Raw genomic sequence first — 20,204 nt, forward strand, 5'->3', positions numbered from 1 at the left:
TTTTTCACCATGAAACAGCAGTATTTAATTATTCATTAGAAATATACATGTTCTTTGAAAAATCGGTATTAAATTCCTCTTCGTAAAGTATCTGATTCTAAGAAATCAACTGTAAAAGCATGTTTTTTACATAATTGGGGAAATTTAAATATGGAACAAGCACTAGATGAATGATATTAAGGAATTATTTTAGTCATTGTGATTGTGCAATAAAATATCCTTTTATTTTTGAGATGCAAACTGAAGTATTTAAAGGGTAGAATAATATAATGTCGTAGATTTGCTTTAAAATACTCCAGCAAAAAAGGGAAATAAATCAAACAAGTATAACAAAATGTTGATAGCTTTTGCAGCTGTGGGATGGGTACATGAGGTTTTTATCTAGAGGATGTCTAGCTTTAAATATGCTTAGAAAATTTCATAATAAAATTTTACAATGGTAATGGTGATGTATGTTCACTGCAACCAGTAAAACAATGCTAAAATGAATAAGGAAAACATTTTAATTTTCCCTACCCTCTCTCCAGTCAGAGTCACAGCCTAGCTTATTTTCTGTCTGCTGAATCCATTTCTTTCAAAGTCCTATATCCCCACTCTCGGGACGAGCCCAGTTTTCTCCCATGCCCACTTTATCTTCCCTTTTTTTGGTCACCTTGTTTGAAGCTCCTCAGTGAGCTGAATGTGACAACAGGTAAAGATCCAGGTGCAAGAACTAAACCACATTACTATCTAAAGACAGACCACAAGAATTGGCTGCTTGTGGATGCATCCTTCCTTAGAAAATGCAGTTGGAATCTGGTGCTGGAGATGTGAGATTTGAACTCTAAGGGATCTTAGAAGTAACTGAATTAGTTAGTTCATTGTTCAAATAAGGCCAACCCAGCCCTTTAGGTTCTAGATGAGATTAAGAAGAATGAGAGAATGGAAATAACTTCTGAGTAATAATTGAAGCCTTTAAAATGATTTGGAAACACATTCATATGTGCACACATACACACCTACATGTTTTAAATTCCAAAACTATCTCAATTAACCAACAAAAGATGACAGAAATATCAGTTGTAAATGATAAGCCATCAAGAGTTGAAATGCCAGTCATCCTATTTTTACAGTAATATAAATAAGTATAGACATAAACCCAAGACTGAATTTCAGCTTTCTGGGAAAGAAGTACTGCATATTTCCAGTCTAGAGTAGCAAGTAGGGGTGTGGGAGGACTGGGAAAGGGAATCAATATTTATTTAACTCCTGCTGTGTTCCGGGTTCTGTGCTAAGGCTGTTATCTCTATTTTCTCATTTGGTTTTTAGAACAATCTGTGAGATAGGTGACAGTGATTCTGTTTTACTTGCTGGAAAGATGGGCTCAGAGTTGTTAAGTAACTTGTCTGAGGTCACTCAGCTTATAAGTGTTAAAGCTAGAATTCAGACTCAGACCTGCTTAACTTTAAATCCAGAGCTTTTTCCAGTCTACTTTTTGCCTCCCGGGAGAAAAAAGTGCTGAGAAGAAATGGCAACTTAGCACATGACAACCCTCAAAAAGAAAAAAAGGAAGGGTGCTTTTTCTCTCTAGTTATAGCTACAAAGAGAGTGATCAAAGAGCAGTATTTCTTTGATGGTTAGAATGAAACACGGGGAATCTGAAGGAGCCCTGGCTTTGAAATTAGAAAACCTAATTTGGGTTGTAACTCCATCGCTTCGTAGTTTATATGACTTTGATAACTCACTTTACCTCTCTGGATCTCAGTTTCCTCATCTATAAAATGCAGACAGTAATGCCTGCCCTAGCAATCTTCTAAGGTTGTTATGAAGATCAAATGTAGAGATCAAATATACCTGAAAGCAGTCTCTAGTCTAAACCATAACAACTACACAGCTATATTAACTACACAACTGTAACTAATGATTTCCTTGGTTATAGTAACATTGTATTAAGATGATCAGCTCTTTGGAATTTCCCAGCAAGTCCTTCTTGCTTCTCCTTTTCTTTGTATTTTCTCTAGGAGCTACTGGACTTCCCAAAGTGAGAAATTGAGCCCTGAGCCCTAGGCGGAAAGTAAAGACCCAAAATAAATCACATTCTGTGCCCCCTTATACCGTCACTATTTATGTATAGGTGAATCAGGTTAAGGGCAACATCAAGGGCAGACTTATAAGGGAAAAGAAGCTCCCAAAAGGTAGCCTTTTGTCAGAGCAAGTGTGAGGCTGGGGGACACAGACCTACCTGCTTTGTCCTAGTGAAGGTGGAGAGAGATTATGAATAACAGGAATTATACACACACAAACACATATGCAAACACTCAGACATACGTGAGCCTCAGGGGCTTTTCACCATAAGGCAATGCCCATCAGGATAGAGTCCCTAGATGTAACCTAGGGCCGTCGCTGATTCCAGTAATACTTGCATAATACCATACTTTCTGTTCATATTTTTGACAACTGCCTCTCATCTTTCTTCATCAATACCACAGGCAGGCTAACTGGTGAATCCCTGCTCTGTAGAGCAAGGATTGTGTGTGGGAAGGTGCATATTCATCAATGCATTAACAAGTATTTTAATGAGCCTCCAAGGTATAGTGCTCTACTATGCTTGGAGCTCAGAGTACAGGACAGATGGGGTCCTCTCCCTTAGGGAGCACTGCAGAGGAAACTGAAACAGAATGTAATTACGGTATTATATTTTTGTAAGTGAGGGAATGTGTTAGCTTTCTTGCTTACACACCTATTTCTTCGAGACCCACCCTAATATCTTTTGGGCTCTGAGCCTGGGGAATTGTGTTAATTATGAGGGAGCCCAGAGCACAAAAACAGAGAATAACAAGCTTGAGCCAGCCAAATTCCTTCCCAGCCAAAGATGTGAAATGTAATCAGTGTTTTGTCAGAAATCAGCACTTGATCTCCTTTCTGGCATCAGCCTTCTGCTCTGAATGGAGGGGGAAGGTGATGGTCTGGCTCCTGGTAGGAAGAGAGACCATTTTATCTTCAGACGCAGGGTGAACCCTGTCCAGCAGTGTGGAGGTAACTACATTTGGGCGTGAGATCTAGATGCTTAGGTGTGGGAAGAAGAATAAGAAAAGGGACATGGTAATCTCAGAGAAAAGCAAATCGTGACCCAGTATGTTCCAGAAAGCAAAAAATATGCAGAAACTGAATAAAAATAAACCAGACGATAAAACAGTGCTTGCTTGTTTGTTCGGCAGAAAACCCCAGAAGATATAGTGGTTTTAGCAATAGTAGTCACAGCCATCACCATCATCAGAGCAGTAGTAGTAAAAAACAAACAAACAACTATTTGACTACCTATTGCTTTATTTCTGTTGCTTAGTCTACTAAGAATGTACAAAACCCTATGAGGCTAGATACTAGTATCATCCTAATTTACAGAAGAGGAAACTTAGGCTGCTTTGCCCAAGACCAGACAGCTATAGGAGGCTAGCCTGAGGCTAACTTCAGGTCTGACTTCAAAGCCCATCCTTTTAACAAATTTCAGTTTGGCTTTTGGTTCAGTAAAGATAAACCCCTACCCCATGACACCCAGGGATCCTTCCCAGCGAGTGCCCGCATGTGTGTGTGTGTGTGTGTGTGTGCGCACACGCTCTCTCTCAGTCTCTCTGTGTCTCTCCATCCCCAACCCCATCCCCACCAAGATAGCCTGACCAAGAGCTCTCCTCAGGACCCCTTTATCTCCTTGCGCTTTCCTACATAGAAACTCCTTAGCTCTGGTCTCTGTCCTGGCTCATGAGGCAGTCAGGACCCCTGGAAACACGTTCTCAAGGCATCTTTGTTACCTACTCACAGAACTGGACTTTTTCCCGGGGTCTCCTTTTTCACTGATGCTCTCGTACAGAATTTTTCAGGTCCGTGTCCTGAGGCTCTTTCCTGGTGCTTCTCTGTCGTCTTTCCCTCCCCCGCAGCTCCTCCACCCTCCGCAGCTTAGAAAGCAATATAGGCTCTTCTTCAGCTCTTTTCACTCTTCCACTTGGGCCCTTGCTCTTTCTAGTGACCATCTTCCTTTTCTGAACATGGATCCAGTTTTTTTTTTTCCTTTTGTCATCTGAAGTCCCCTGTCTCATAAAGAATGACTTATTTCTCAGAATTATGGCTTCCCTGACCTTAGCTGTCAGAGTGTGAATTTCCTTGGCTCTCGCGGTAGATTCATTGTTCTGTATGTATACAGGAAGTATCAGGATACCAAAGCCGTCTCCCAGAAACAAAGGTCTTGGGGAGGGATGCTTATGTCAGACTTGAGTACAAAGTAAGGCTAAGTGCTCCCCACGGTCTAGTCTGAGGCTAAAGAAGGCATAATCTTTCATTGGCTCGCCCTGCTCTCTTTCTCTTACATAGTTCTGTGGTTGTGAAAGGCAGTTAAAAGGAGGACTTGGGGAAAAGCCCTAGACTCGGAATCAGGAAACCTGGTTTCTGATACTGGCTCCGCCGTCGCCCACTAGCTGCATGACCTTGGGCAGAGTGGCCAGTGCATCACGTTACACTGCCTGCTTCGCTGTATTAGAATTACCTGATTCTGTTTTGTGTCCTTCATTGGACTATAAGCTTCTTAAAGGCAGTGGCCATGACCACGCCATATTCATTTTGGAAACCGCAATTCCTAACTGGTCTCTCTGACTCGTGCTGTCCCCCCTCTAATCCATCTTCCACATTGTTGTGGGAATGATCTTTTTAAAATGCAAAGCCCACATGTCACTCCCCTACCACAAACCCTTCAATGGGTCTCCATCACCATTAAGATAAAGATTTATAAGACCTGTCGTGATCTGGACCCTACCTACCTCTAGCATGTGCTTTTTACTTACCTGCACTTTATAATTTGTTCATTCATTCCACAGATATTTAAGCGTATTTCTGCCTTGGGCCAGGCATTGGGAACACAGTGTGAACATGGCCCCTGCCCCCACAGAACTTCCACTCCTCCCCTTTTCTCCTGGCTGACTACTACTTGTCTTTTAAGACTCAGCTCAGGCATCACCTCCTCCAGGGAGCCATCACACATGCTCTGTACTTCTCTCTCTCTCCTTACCCCGTGTACCTGGAACACCCTATGCATGCTTCTGTCATAGCACTTCTATGTACTGATCTGTCTCCCCACCAGACTGCAAACTCTGAGAGCGGGTACTGTGTCCTATCAACTTTTTTATACCCAGCACATGGCTTGGTACACAATACGTATTGAGAAAGGATAACTGAATAAACAGTACCCTCTGGTGGCTGACTGTTGTAAGTATAATCTTTTATGCATTATAAGGGTGAGTAAAGCACAGCCGATTATCCAGAGGAGGTAACTTTTTCTTTCTTTTAACATTGGGTGAAGAACCATTTCAGAATATGTGATCTCCTAGCACCCAGGTTGTTATTCCGATATCTTTCCAAATCTTCCATAACGCAGCAAACAATACGTAAATGACAGAACAAAATTACCATTTTGAGTAATTATGTAAAAAGAAAACGTTAAGGGAAACTTGTCTCATGTAATGAAGAAATGTAATCTACATTTTTGTAGATTACAAAATACAGTTTTGCATTTGTCCTTTATTTCAGGGCCAAAATACTCACATTCATTCATTAATTCAACAGATATTTGTTGAGTACCCACAGCATGCCAGGCATTATTCTAGGTGCAGTGAACAAAACAAAGTCCTTAACTTTAAGAAGCTTACATTCTAGTTGGGGGAGACACACAACAAACAAATATATTTTTATTAGAGGTTAAAAGTGTTATGGATAAATATAAACCAGGGTGCAAAGTGGAGTATGAGATGAGATGCCATTTGAGCAAAGGCCTGAAGACATATTAGTTATAACTTCGGAAAAATACATAAATGTTGGTTCACCAGACCTGCCTGAATCGTTGTGGGACATCTAGAGTTTTCTTTCTTTCTTTTTCTTTTAAATTTTGAAATAAGTTTAAGCTCATATAGAAGTTGCTAAAATAAACCTAAGTGTCCATTGACAGATGAATGGATAAAGAAGATGTGGCACATATATACAATGGAATATTACTCAACCATAAAAAGAAACGAAATTGAGTTATTTGTAGTGAGGTGGATGGACCTAGAATCTGTCATACAGAGTGAAGTCAGAAAGAGAAAAACAAATACCGTATGCTAACACATATATATATGGGATCTAAAAAAAAATGGTTCTGATGAACCTAGGGGCAGGACAGGAATAAAGATGCAGACGTAGAGAATGGGCGTGAGAACACAGGGGTGGGGAGGGTAAGCTGGGACGAAGTGAGAGAGTAGCATTGACATATATACACTACCAGGTGTAAAATAGATAGCTAGTGGGAAGCAGCCGCATAGCACAGGGAGATCACCTCAGTGCTTTGTGACCGCCTAGAGGGGTGGGATAGGGAGGGTGGGAGGGAGGGAGATGCAGGAGGGAAGAGATATGGGAACATATAGCTGATTCACTTTGTCATACAGCAGAAACTAACACACCATTGTAAAACAATTGTACTCCAATAAAATATGTTAAAATAAGTAAGTTCCTATATCAAAAAGGGAACTGTAAAAGATCATTAAAATCTAGCAATTTAAAAATAAAAAAAGAATTTAAGAAATTAAAGAAAAGACTTTGCTAAAATAATAGAGTTCCAACATACCATTCATCTTCTCTTCCCCGGTGTTAACATCTTTCATAACCATGTAACTATCGCAATTAGGAAATTGTCATTGGTACAATATTCTACTAAGCAAACTACAGACCTCATTTCAAATTTCACCAGTTTTTACATGTACTCAAACTTTGGGGGACGGGGAAGTATGTGTATTTCCATGAATTTTATCCCATGTATAGATTCGTGTAATCACCACTATCATCAGAACAATACAGTTTCGTCACGCCCAAAAACCTCTGGGGTGCAAACTCTTTGTCGTCACACCTGCCCCCTGGCAACCACTGATCTGTTCTTCATCACTATGTAATTTGTAGAATGTTATATAAATGGAATCATACTTTATGTGACATATTATTATTTGCTTATGCCACTCATCATAATGCCTCTGAGATACATTTAAGTTGTGTGTATCAATAGTTTTAAAAAATTTTATCGTTGATGTTCCACAATTTGTTTATTCATGCCTCCACTGAAGAGCATTTCAGTTGTTTTTGGCTAATATAAATAAAGCTGTTATAAACATTCATGCAAGTTTTTTGTGTGTTTAGACATCCATGTTTGTATTTCTAGGGTAAATACACAAGGGTGAGATCTAGAGAGTTTTATATCTTCAGAGGGGGTTATAAGCAAGTGCTGTGCTTCACAAAACAAGCAGTAGAGTAGGAAGAACACTGGATGGGGAGTCAAAGGATCTTGCTCCAGCCTTGCCCTGTCATTGATAAGTAATATGATGTTGGGTAAGCCCTTCTCCTCTCTAGGCCTCATATTTCTATCTGTAAAGTGAGGAGCTAGGAATTGATGATTTCTTCAGTCTTTTTAAGATCTGACAGTTCGGTGGTTCTGAAGAGATAGAAAGGAGGTTTCTGCCTCATTTCACATAGGATTTATAGCTATATATATAGAATCCCAGGTGCAAACCTAGATTATGCCTCTCCTACTTCTTGCATGTTCTAAACAGCAACGTTGTGTGGAAAGAGAATATGGGGGAGAAAGTAACTAACCCTAAGGCTACCAAGGTTTGGGAGTCTGATCCCTGAGGAGAAGGGACTCTAAAGCCAACAAAGAATTGCCACATGGCACAGGGCCTTTCCTAAGGCATGTATATGGAGCAAATTGTCCTCTCTGTTGCCAAAATTTTTGATAGTTAAACTCAGTTAGTTAAATAAATATGGAATACGTGTATGTGTTGATACACATGTGTGTGCATTATATATTCTAAATGTTACATTATATGCATTTTTATGCTATATATTATTTTCAAAATCAGGAAGGAATTACACAAAATGTTTGTAGTAGTTAACTCAAAGGAATGTGATTATCTTGAGAGGCAACTCTGAGAGGAAAAGAAGTATGTTTATGAACACGTTTTCTCTGTCTCTGTTTCTCTCTCTCTCCCACACACACACACACGCGTGCACACGCGCGCACGCGCGCGCACACACACACACACACACACACACATGCTGGTTAAATCACGGACAAGAGCCAGGCTGCCGGAGAGCAAATGCTGGCTCTGCCATTTACTAGTTTTATGTATGACCTTGGGCAAATTACATAACCTCTGCGTTTCTCAGTTTCTTTTGTAAAATGGCAATGATAACAACAGTGCCAACTTCATAGGGTAAGTGGGAGAAGTAAATGAGTTAAAATATATGAAGCAATTAGAACAGCACCTAGCACATCGTAAGCACCCACAAGCTGACAGGAAACGTGTCTGTCTGTCAGTCGATGTCCATGTCTGTCTCGAGGCCTCCCACAGCATGGATCCCTGGGCCCAATACAATAGGGTTCTTACACTTCAAGAGATGGCCTGGCTGCTACCTCCTCAGCCACACTACTTTTCTAGTGTGTGTGATCCACATCCTAGATGGGAGTGATCCACTCCCATCCCCCACCTACCTCTACCCTGCAACCCCTCATCCATTACTCTGCCAAAAAATTAAACTTAAGCACTGAGGCAGTAGGTTGCTTAACTATGCCTCAGGAATTTTTAATTTTTTGTCTCTTAAGCTGCAGTTACGCCAGTACAGGGGACTCAATATCCTATTAATAGTTTTACATGTCCCCCAGTCTGTTAAGTGACCCCCTCCCTCCAAATCCAATGAAACAGATAAAATTCATAAAAACAGCCCTACTTCATTTAGTTGTTTTTATGTAAAGCTGGCAGAATCATCTTTGAAATGTTGCAGTGTTTTGCTTTGGAAAATGAAAAAGAAGGTAGTCTCGTCTTCCTCTTCCTGTTATACCTTTGAACCTTCCTTATACGAAGGGCTGTGGAGGTGGTGGTGTGTGTGATGATGTCCTTTAAACTGTGATCTGGATTAACACCTTAGCTTAGATGCTGCCACAGTAAGTGCAACATCTGTATCATAAACAACGTGGTTTCTTTTTTCCCCCCAGCTTTATGGACATACAACATTGTGTTTTAAGTGACATATATCACATATAATTGACATACAATATATAACATTGACATATAACTGACAGAAAACATTGTGTAAGTTTAAGGTGTACAATGCGATGATTTGATATGCTAATATATCACAAGATTACTACAATAAGGTTAATTAATACATTCCTCACCTTACATAGTTGCCTGTGTGTGTGTGTGTGTGTGTGTGTGTGTGTGTGTGTGCGTGGTGAGAATATTTAAGATCCACTCTCATAGCAACTTTCAAGTATACAATATAGTCTTGTTAAGTATAATCAAGGAATCTAAAAAAAAACCTGAACTCATAGAAACAGAGAGAACATTGTGTTTTCTTGACTGCATCGTTACGGGAGTAATGAATTCTTTGCAGCTCAGCAAGGTGACAGAGTTGTTCGTAACAATTCCTTGATAATCCATCAGATGTTCAATTTACCTCTCACCTCCTTTGCACAGAAAGTGGCTGCGTGTAGAATGAAGCCCTCAGCCTCTTTTCTCTGACATTTTGGAGTCTGAGAAGGTGGGGCAGTGGTCACCTGGGTGCTCCTGGGCAAGAATGGGAAGTGAGAAATTTGTTGTGCCCTTCCACTTCTTGGAATACTATGCCTGCTTTTTCTCTCCACCTTGTTCTCAGCTAAGATGGTTAAGGTGTTACTATGGCATTAAGATCCAGACATTTTATCCAGGTACGTTCAAAGACTCCAAATGACAGTGCAGCTTTTCATAATATATCTGCAGTCTCCGTTTCTAGCCTTATTTCCCTGCCTTGCACCTGTCCCTGCCTTGCACCTGATCTGCTTTACCCAAACACGTTCTTTGCTTTCCTGCCTGTGTTTTCGCTCATGCTATTTATAGTATTTTCTCTGCCTGGAATTCTCTCCCCATAAACCTCATCCTTCAAGACCAGCTCAGCTACATGAAACCTTCCCTAATCCCCGACTGTCCTTTTCCACAGGCCAAATATTTTTCCCTTCTCTACGCTCTCCTAGAGCTGTGTTTGTATTCTATTGCTTGTTCTGCTATTCATTAAATTGTAATTAGCTGAATTCACACTCATCTTTTGCACTAGACTATAAGTGCCTTGAAGGCAGAAGCTGAGTCTTTTTCATCATTTTGGTCCCACTCAGGAACCCTTGTATGTGGTATGGGCACTCAATAAGTGTTTGCCGAAATAAAAACATTTCCAAATGATCTTTAATGCTGGCATTTCAAAATCTCCTACGTGGAAGGGGAAGATCTATTTGGGCAGAAGGGTTCAGGAAATAATCATTTATTTATTTATTTTACTTTTGGTTGCACTGGGTCTTCGTTGCTTCGCGCGGGCTTTCTCTAGTTGTGGCGAGAGGGGGCTACTTTTTTTTTTTTTTTTTTTTTACTCTTCGTTGCGGTGCGCGGGCTCCTCATTGCGGTGGCTTCTCTTGTTGTGGAGCGCAGGCTCTAGGCGCGCGGGCTTCAGTAGCTGTGGCACATGGGCTTCAGTAGTTGTGGCTCATCAGCTCTAGAGCGCAGGCTCAGTAGTTGTGGCGCACGGGCTTAGTTGCTCCGTGGCATGTGGGATCTTCCCGGACCAGGGATTGAACCCATGTCCCCTGCATTGGCAGGCAGATTCTTAACCACTGCGCCACCAGGGATGTCCAGGAAATAAACTAAGCTGGCATTGATCTTTTAGAGTGGAGTACACTAAGATGGAGATGCCAAGGAGGAGTTCTATTACCATGTAAATAAATTGCACTTGAGTCTGGGTAGAGGGCTCATCCACTATTTCATACATATTGTTCCACCTGAACATGAAATCTCAGTTCCTCCTGAACTCCAGTGTGGTGCTCTGCAGGACTGATGGACGTGACTGAGCTGAGGGGAGGGTATGAGTGGTGAAGTTTCTCCTGGGGGTGGGCTGGGGGGAAGGCTGATGAACTTAAAACCCAGAGATAAAAGACCTATAGAATGAGTGTGTGGGAGATCTCCCAAGAAACTATGAAATAAGCTCTCTAAAAGAAGGGAAGGGTAAAAGGTTAGTCCATTTACATTTCAATAGGGAACAGGAACAATGACCAACATAACTTTTTGCAGTCTCTTAAACCTTGGCAACTTGTGGCTTTTGTGAACCCCTATGTATTGATTTCCTTGTAGTGACCAGCAAGAAAATCCTTCAAGTAGGGAATGTGTGTCTTTGTGTCAGGGAAGGATGGAAATTGGGGAAGACTAGGTCTGACTCTGGGTTTAATCTTTGGGCTGGGAGGTAGGAAAGAACTACAGGAAATAGAGTAGGGTGGGCAGTTGGAAAGAAACATGAGAGTCAAATTCTTGCTGCCTTTGGGAGGAAAGAAGAGAGCACAGAGCAAAAAAGATTTGGAGGCTTAACAGGAAGGCCCATGTTCCCTAGTGCTTAGGCCTTGGAAGACTGGTGCTGAGACTCAGTCTTAAACATCAGAAACTGCCCTTCCTTTACACAAGTAGGTTGCCAAGATTACTCTAATGGTATTTTCAGGGAGGATAGATTTTTCCACAGACATAAAGCCATTTAGGCAAACCTACTAATCTAAACCAAAGAACAAACTTCAAATAAAAATCTTGAGTCTTCCAGAAACCACCAACCAACTAACCAATGAACCAACCAACAGATCAACCGACCAAGAATGCTTATCAATATAACCCCAGTTGTTTTCAGCTGAGGGTTAATAAGCAAGTGAAATACCTCACTGCATTTTCAAAGAAAACTGCAAACAAGGAAAATACCAGGGCTTTCAAGTGCCTTCCAAGCAATTTGAGATGTTTTATTCACATCATGAAGACAGATTTTCCCTGGAGTATTTCCTGTTCAGAAAACACTTAAGGACCCTGCTCTTTTGGGCTGCTTCTTGACATGGAAAGATTTTAATGTCACTGCTTTAACTTTAGTTTGGGATTTTGCCTCTTCAGCCAACTTTCTGCTCTACTAGTTGCATCTGGCTGTTTTATCTTGCCTGATGCAACTGTCCAAACCCCACCCAAGCTCCCTCACTTCAACCTACATTTTCTCTACAAAATGCATTTACTATAGTATATTTTCTAATGTTTGCCATTCCTATTTTGATTTTTCACTTTGCTAAATCCATCAGTAAATGTTTCTTATGTGTTTGTTATGTTTAAGGCATTGTGTCTGTTACAGTGGGAGAAACAAAGTGTCATAAAACCTTTCCTCAAGGGGCTTGCTGTCTAATTGAAGATTTTCAAGCAAGGGGGTGCGTCTCATATTTGACCTTTCCTTTCAGTTCCCGTTACCCTCCCTGGCTAGGCCCTGTTCACATCACAGTAGCCTCCTAAATTGTCCCCATGCTTACTGTTACCCCCAATCACATTAATCCCAGTTCATCTTCTTAAAAAATTTAATTATAGTCATTCTCCCACCATCTTACCCTCTCCCGCCTTCCCAAATTTTCAAAGATACCATATTGTCTAAAGAGTAGGGTTCAATCTCATTAGCTTGGCTCAAAATTTCCCTCCTTCTCACCTTTTAAATCTGAGTCCTATCCATCTCCAAGGCTCAGTTCAAGTCCCACTTCACTCAAGTGTCTTTTCTCCACTTCCCCACTGAGAGTGATCTTTCCCTTCAATTTCTGTAGATTGTAGCCTTCACCACTCATTGATATTTCACTTATGCTAACTTGACTTATTTGCTTTATATGTATGAGGCTTTCCCCCATAAAATTGGCCAAGGAACCAATAAGCTGAAGCCCTTATCACCCTTTGGACTGCACATTTATTGAGGGCAGGGCCTGAGCATAATGCATTGCACACAAGAGATGATTAATACATGGTTGATGATGAAGATGGTGATGATTTTCCCTGGTTTCAGGGTGTAGGGCGGATTATGGGGGGCGGTTACAAAGGAAAGATTCTAGAGGCAGGGGGATGAATTAATGAGGCTTTTATAATAATAGTCCAAAAAGATGATAAGGGCTTCAATTTATTGTTTCCTTGGCCCAGAGCCTCATTGTATTACGAGAAGAACTTTAGTGAGATTGAAAAGAAAAGGAGGGTAGGACTCTGGCAGGACTGCTGTGAATTTATGTGGGGGATGAGGCAGAAGTAGGTAAATGAGCCTGAGCAAGTGCAATAATGATAGTAGAAATAACCAAAAAGAGGAAATCAGAGGTGGAAGCTGGATTTAGAGGGAAAGTGATGAGTTTGTTTTTAGACATACTGAGTTTAGGGTAACTTGAGTAACCAAGTGGACATGTCTGGCAAGCAGTGAGATACTGACCCCTGTTCAATTCAATGCAACAAATATTTACTGAACACAGACCACATGCCAGTCACTATGCTGGAGATATCATCAAATACGACACAGCCCCTGGCCTCCGGAACTCACGTTTGATCAGGGAAGACAAACTAATAAATTCCTGTAACGTAGTAAATGGTATAATAGAATTATATATAAAGTACTATGGGAATATAAGTAGGGAACCAACTGTATCCAAGCAGATGAGAAAAAGTTTCAGAAGTGACAATCTTTGAGCTGGGCTTGGAAAGATAAGTAGAACTTTGTTCAACAAACAAATAATGAAGTGACTTTCCAAGTGAAAGGAGAGTCTTGAGCAAAGGCACAAGACATGGATGTGCATGGCCTTCTAGGGGAACAACAGGTAGTCTGAAAGGACTAAACAGAATGGGATGACAAAATAAAGATCAATGGTGCAGAAGAGGTAATGATTGTCAGGAACTGAAGACAGGATTCTGTTACACTACACTGGAGAGGCAGTTTAGTGTGATGGTTAAAGGTGTGGACTCCTAAAGTCAGACTCCCTGGGTTCACATCCCATCTCTGCCACTTACTAGGCCTGTGGCCTTGAGCAAGTCACTTAGTCTCTCTGTGCTCAGGTTTCCTCATCTGTAAAATGGGGCTAATGGTACGTCCTTCATACGGTTGTTTTGATGATTGAGAGAGCTAGTATATAGACTGATTAGGGCAATGCCTGGCATGTAGTGAGTGTTATGTCAAGGTTAGTCCAAGGGCTGAATTATAAGAAACAAGGCACCATACCACTGTGTACTATACCATCAGCATCCTCAAGAGGAAACTATAAATGGGTTCTAAGTCTCCAAATAGTCTAAGCACAGATCCAGGGAGCACTAGATGAATCTCTTATTCTCACATGAGTGGGAGTTCTTTGAGAGGGTGATATTTTCTGCCTTGGAAAGGTAGATCCAATTTAGGGAGAGAGTGAGGAGTCTGAGAAAACAAACTAGAATGGCCTGAGTGGGACTGTTCATTCAGGACAAATGGAAGCTCTCATTGTGGCATTTGCCCCTTGGAAAGTGGAAATAAAACAAAACAAGGTTGAAATTCGGCAAGTATATTTTATTTCAGTTAGGTAAGAAACAGAAAATTGGCCAGCAGGGACCTTAGAGGGTGAGAGAGGAGGCAGCAGGGTCCAGCGACAGGTATTTTGCTGGGCTTGGGAGTATGTAAAGGAGCCCTTTGAAGAGGGCTAGCAATTGGAAATGCAGCCCTACCTTGCTAATGAAGCACATCTGGCCACTTGAGTTTTGGTGCTCTCAAGTAACCCATTGTCTGTTCCTCGGCTTTTTAGAGCTCTACTCGAGTGATCCTTGAATAGACTCTTGGAATGATTGTGCTTCCCTGTGTGACTGCTGCTGAAATGGAACTGAACCTTGTCCGCCCACCTCGCCAGCCAAGGGGTTTCCCTTGACACGTGTTGGTTTGAATACTGGTCTCACCACGTCCCAGCTGTGCAATCTTGAGCAAGTTGCTGAAATTCTCTTAGCCTCAGTTTTCTCATCTGTGAAATGGAAATAAGAATAGCTCCTATATTATAAAGTGGTTCTGATAATTATATCAAATAATTTATCTATCAATATAAAGTAATTGACACATTAAATGCTTAAAAGATGTAAGTTCCTTTCCCCTTCCTTTCCTTTTACACTTAGGCAGCCCAAAGATCCTCTGCTCTCATTTTAGCCCAGCTGGGGACTTCATATCATCTAATGTCAACGGTAATAGAGATGGGCAGAAGGACAAGTCCATGGGAAGACAATGAAGAATGGTGGCTTTTTTTTCACCCCCTACCCTGACTTGGCAGTAAAGATATTTTGATATAGACAGTATCCCCAAGTAGGAAAGGTATTCAGGTACTGGACAGCCCAAAGTGAGAAATATCTACTAAGACATGATGACAACTATGTGAAAATATATCTACACAATCATATATTTAATGTGAAGATATAGCTATGCATTCATATATTTTAAAATGGAAACATTTTCTGTATTTTAGAAAGGAACAAGGAAAACTGAAAACACTTTTGTTAGGATGATACAAATATGTTGTTGTAATGTTATCTTAATATTCTTGTGCCTGTGGAGAGGGATCCTCTTGCCCTGATGTACTTAAATCTCCTTACCCTCTTTCCAAAAGAACAGTAGGAGGACAGGGTGCTGGAGTAAAGGGAATTTCACAGTGGGAATAATATCCCCCCATCTCATCTGTCCTTCTCCCCAGCCTCCATTAACCATCATGATCTACCAGAGGCCGGAGAGCTTCCTATCTGTGGTGCTTCAATGCCCTTGCATCATTAATATCATCATCTCTACCCTTCTTCTAGGAGTGGATCTTATGAGGGAGGTATGGAAGAAGTTATGCATGTTTAGCTATCAGTCCGAACCTTTGAGAGCCCGCAGGGGACAAAGGCAGAAATCACTGTGTAACACTCTGGACTTTCTTGGCAGGTGAATACTGCTATGCATGAGGCAAAACTTATGGAAGAATGTGATGAATTGGTAGAGATCATCCAGCAGAGGAAGCAAATGATTGCTGTCAAAATCAAAGAGACAAAGGTAAAGCACAGCAGTTCAGTGAGGCCAAGGCCGAGTTGACTTTACAAATGTCCAAGCTTCATTCCGAAGGTTCCAGTTTGAACTTGGATCATGAAAACAAGAAGAAATGAGGTTTTAGGGAGATGGGCAAAGAAGTAGCAATATTTGGCCTAGTGCTATGAATTCAGTCAAAATGATGGCAGTTCTGGGGTGTTGGAAACGTTCTATATCATGACCTGGTTGGTAGTTACATGAGTGTGTGTATATGCAAAAAATCATGGAGTTGTACACTTCAGATTTGGGTGCTTTACTATGTGTATGGTATAAGTCAATACAAAGAGAAAACAAAGTAATGGTAGAAATGTGGACCAGAATTACAGAAGGATCATGACTGCCATTGTAAGGACTTTGGGCTTAATCTGAAAGGCATTAGGAAGTCATTCTAGTTTCTTAGGAAGGGAGAAGACTGATAGATACGGCAGAAGTGTGCAGTGTAGATCAGAATGGGATGATACTGAAGTCAGCCAAGCATGTTATGAGGCTTATAGAATGATTCTTGGCATGAGTTGATGAAGGCCTAACCAGGGAAGTGGTAGCACAAACGGAAGGGAAGAGCATAGCAGGCATTGCTAGCAAGGAAATGATGGGAATCATCGACTGATTAGACATAAAAGATGAAGGAGAGAGAGAGAAGACTTCCAGGCTTTTAGCATGGGAACTGAAGAATTGTGGTCAAGAAGCTCAGGTGTGAGCCTCTATGCAGCTCTATGATTTCACGCTTGCTGATCTGCTGGTCAGTATAGTGATTGTGAGCTCATGCTGTGTGTACAGTGTGAGAAGTTATGAGAGCCTGGAGTGACAGCCATTACTTTGTGCCATGCTGGGTGGTTCCAGCTAACACAGGAACTGAAGTGTCCGAGAACACAGATCTGTGAACACGTAGGCATGCTTAAAGATGCTTAGAGAAATATATACATAGAAATGTAGATACTCATAAAGAAAAAGGAGGTGCTTTTTATTAAACATGTGTGTGACAATAAAGTGTCAACAATGGTGATCTCTGGGTGGTAGGGTTTCTTTTTATACTTTTAATTTTCTAAATTTTCTGTAATGACCACACATTGCTTTTATAATAAAAAGAATTAATGTGATCAATAAAAAGAGGAGGTAGGTAACCTGGAGTATATGACTGGGTTGCAGGGTAAGTAAGCGGGCCGTAGGTGGTAGGAGGGGTTGACAAAACAGACATGGTGGATACGGTGACAAGGTGAGTGCTTAGTACAGGGACAATGGGATGTTAATAGGTCTTATTTTTAGAATCACTGCAGCAGATCTCCTTCATGTTGTTTTATCATTATTAATTAACCACTGGATGTGTTATCTTATTTTTCTTTTGCTAATTCTTTAAGGTTATGAAACTGAGAAAGTTGGCACAGCAGGTTGCTAATTGCCGCCAGTGTCTTGAACGCTCAACAGTCCTCATCAACCAAGCTGAGCATATCCTGAAAGAAAATGACCAGGCACGGTTTCTCCAGTCTGCAAAAAATATTGCTGAGAGGTGAGTTCCTTATGTTCTTGCAGCATGCTTCCTCTTATGAAAAGGGGCCAGCTTAAAGTCACTTAATTCTGTTCAGGCATGTATCAATATGTAGCAGCTGCCACCAGAAGATTTTACCAGCTGGCTAGTTACTAAGCCTCAGTGTGGTAGATTGCCCTGTGGATTTCTGGCACCCTTCTCTCTGTCTCTGTAGCCTACCAGTTCTTCTAATGCACAGCCAACCATGTGCCCTAGTGATGCCATGGCTCTCTGCTGCCCACTCAGGGCTGGAGCTTTCTATGTTGGTGTTGGTGTAGGAGCAGAGAAACTTCTGGCCACGTAGATAGGTGGATGCCCTTCTTAAGTCTAGGCTATAGCACTAGACTCCCTAGATTTGAATCCTGCCTCTGACCCTAAACAAGTTGGTTGCTCTTAGGGAAGTCATATAACCTCTCTGAGCTTCATTCTCATTCTCTCATTTGCAAAATGGGAATGATAATAGTGTCTATCTCATAAAGTTTTTGTGAGGGTTAAATGAGTTAGTACTTATAAAGGCTTAGAATAATGCCCAACACAAAGTAAATGCTCAATACTATTATTATTGGAGAGCAGAAATTGGGGATGAGAGGAGATTGCTACTTCTTGCAGTATAACTATTAGCAACATTTGACTATTTAATTAGGTACAAGTATTACGTTAATATAAATAACTTTCAAATGTTTAAGAAGAGTAAATTAGAGGTGAAGAAATGAAAATTCTTTCAAGAAGTTTGCTATGAAGAGAAGGAGCGAGATATGGCAGTAGCTAGAATGACTATGAGGTAGAGGAAAGTTGTGGGTATTATTTTTTTAGATAGGAGAGATGTGAGTGAGTTTAAAAGTGGTTGTAGGTCAGGCTTCCCTGATGGTGCAGTGATTAAGAATCTGCCTGCCAATGCAGGGGACAAGGTTCGATCCCTAGTCCCGGGAAGATCCCACATGCTGCGGAGCAACTAAGCCCATGCGCCACAACTACTGAGCTTGTGCGTCACAGCTACTGAAGTCCGCACGCCTAAAGGCAGTGCTCCACAACAAGAGAAGCCACTGCAATGAGAAGCCTGTGCACTGCAACGAAGAGTAGTCCCTGCACGCCACAACTAGAGAAAGCCTGTGCAGCAACGGAGACCCAGCACGGCCAAAAATAAATAAATTAAAAAAAAAAGTGGATGCAGGTCAGCTAGAGATGGGGCAAAACTGAAGCTATGGAAAAAAGAAGGTATGTGGCCAAAGCACAAATGAAGGGACATCTCTTCCATTTAACCAGAAGGAAGACGGAAGTAATGGATGTGGATGTCAGTATGCTCAGCAGTTTGGTATGAGAAATTGAGGAATTTATCATTTCATATCTACCCCTCTCTTTGTAAAATAGGAGGCAAAGTCATTTGCTGAGCATGAGCAGGAAGGTAGCAGGGTTCTCTAGCTTTTTGAACATATGGAATGCAGTTATAATAATTGCTTTAATGTCTAATTCTAATATCTGGGTCAGTTTCAACTAGTTGCTTTTTTCTCCTTATTATGGGCTTTATTTTCTTGCTTCTTTGCATGTCTGGTTATTTCTTATTGGATGCCAGACAATGTGAATTTTATCTTATTGGGCACTATATATTTTTGTATTCCTATAAATATTCCTAAACTTTGTTCTGGGACACGGTTAAGTTACTTAAAAATAGCTTGTTCCTTTCAGGTCTTGCTTTTAAGGTTTGTTAGGTGTGATCAAAGCAGTGTTTAGTCCAGGGGAAGTTTTTCCCCACTACTGAGACAAGACCCTTCTGAGTACGCTACCAGGTCCCCCATGAATCATGAGATTTTCTGGTCTGGCTGGTGGGAACATACACTATTCCTGGCCCTGTGTGAGCATTAGGGTTTGTTCCCTCTAATCTTTTTGGGTGACTCTTTCTCTAGCATTGGGCAGTTTCCTTATATGCATGTGTTAATCAGTATTTTATTGAATACTAGAGGCAAACCCTCTGAAGGTCCCAGAATTCTCTCTGTGCAGCCTTCTCTTCTCTAGTACTCTGCCCTGTGAACTCCAACCAACTTAGTCTCCTTGGATTCACAGCTCTGTGTTCTTAATTAGGGACTCCATTGGGCTCCACCTGATTCCCCCTTCATGTACCATTTTATTCCCTTAATTTTTGCTGGAACAAATTTTCCCACAGCTTCCTAAGAAAGAGTACAAGGTAAATAAAATTTTGAGAATTTTTTGTCTAAATAATATTTTAAATTTATTTTCTAATTTTATAGGTTGGAAATAAATTTTCCTTATAATTTTGAAGGCATGGCTCTATTGTCTCCTAACTTCCACTGCTATTTTGATTCCTGATCTTTTGAATGTGACCTATATTTTAAAATCTGAAGCTTTGAAGGTCTTATCTTTAATCTACTTTTTTCTGAAATTTCACCAAGATATGCCTTGGTGTGGGTCTTTTATTATTCATTTTTGTTGGGCACTAAGTGAGTCTTTCCAATCTAAAGACTACTGACTTTTAGTTCTGGGAAACTGTCTTTTATTATTTGCTAAGGACTTCCTCCCCTTCTCTCTTCTCTCTTTCTGGGACTCTAATTAGCCAGATTTTGGACACCCTTGATTTTCCCTCTAATTAAAAAAAATCTTTTATCTACCACTTTCCATGACTTTATCTTCTTGATCTACGATGTTTCCTTAATTTTTCATCCAATCCTTCTATTAAAATCTTAAGTATTTATATTTTTATTTATAAGAGCTCTTTCTTGATCTTTGCTTCTTTTTTTTT

The 20,204-nt window shown here is 40.8% G+C and overlaps 1 protein-coding gene across 2 annotated transcripts in view; it reads left to right on the top strand.

Annotated features, from left to right (window-relative positions):
- The window catches only part of MID2 (midline 2), a 92,166-nt gene that overhangs the window by 54,170 nt on the left and 17,792 nt on the right, over window positions 1-20,204 (top strand). For both annotated transcript variants that reach the window (XM_007456706.1, XM_007456705.1), the window contains exons 3-4: window positions 15,790-15,897; window positions 17,286-17,434. In XM_007456706.1, coding sequence (XP_007456768.1) covers window positions 15,790-15,897; window positions 17,286-17,434 — 257 coding nt within the window. The remainder of the gene's footprint in view (window positions 1-15,789; window positions 15,898-17,285; window positions 17,435-20,204) is intronic.

This window comes from Lipotes vexillifer, unplaced genomic scaffold (genome assembly GCF_000442215.2).
Source record: "Lipotes vexillifer unplaced genomic scaffold, Lipotes_vexillifer_v1.1 scaffold1728, whole genome shotgun sequence".
NCBI classification, from domain to species: Eukaryota; Metazoa; Chordata; class Mammalia; order Artiodactyla; family Lipotidae; genus Lipotes; species Lipotes vexillifer.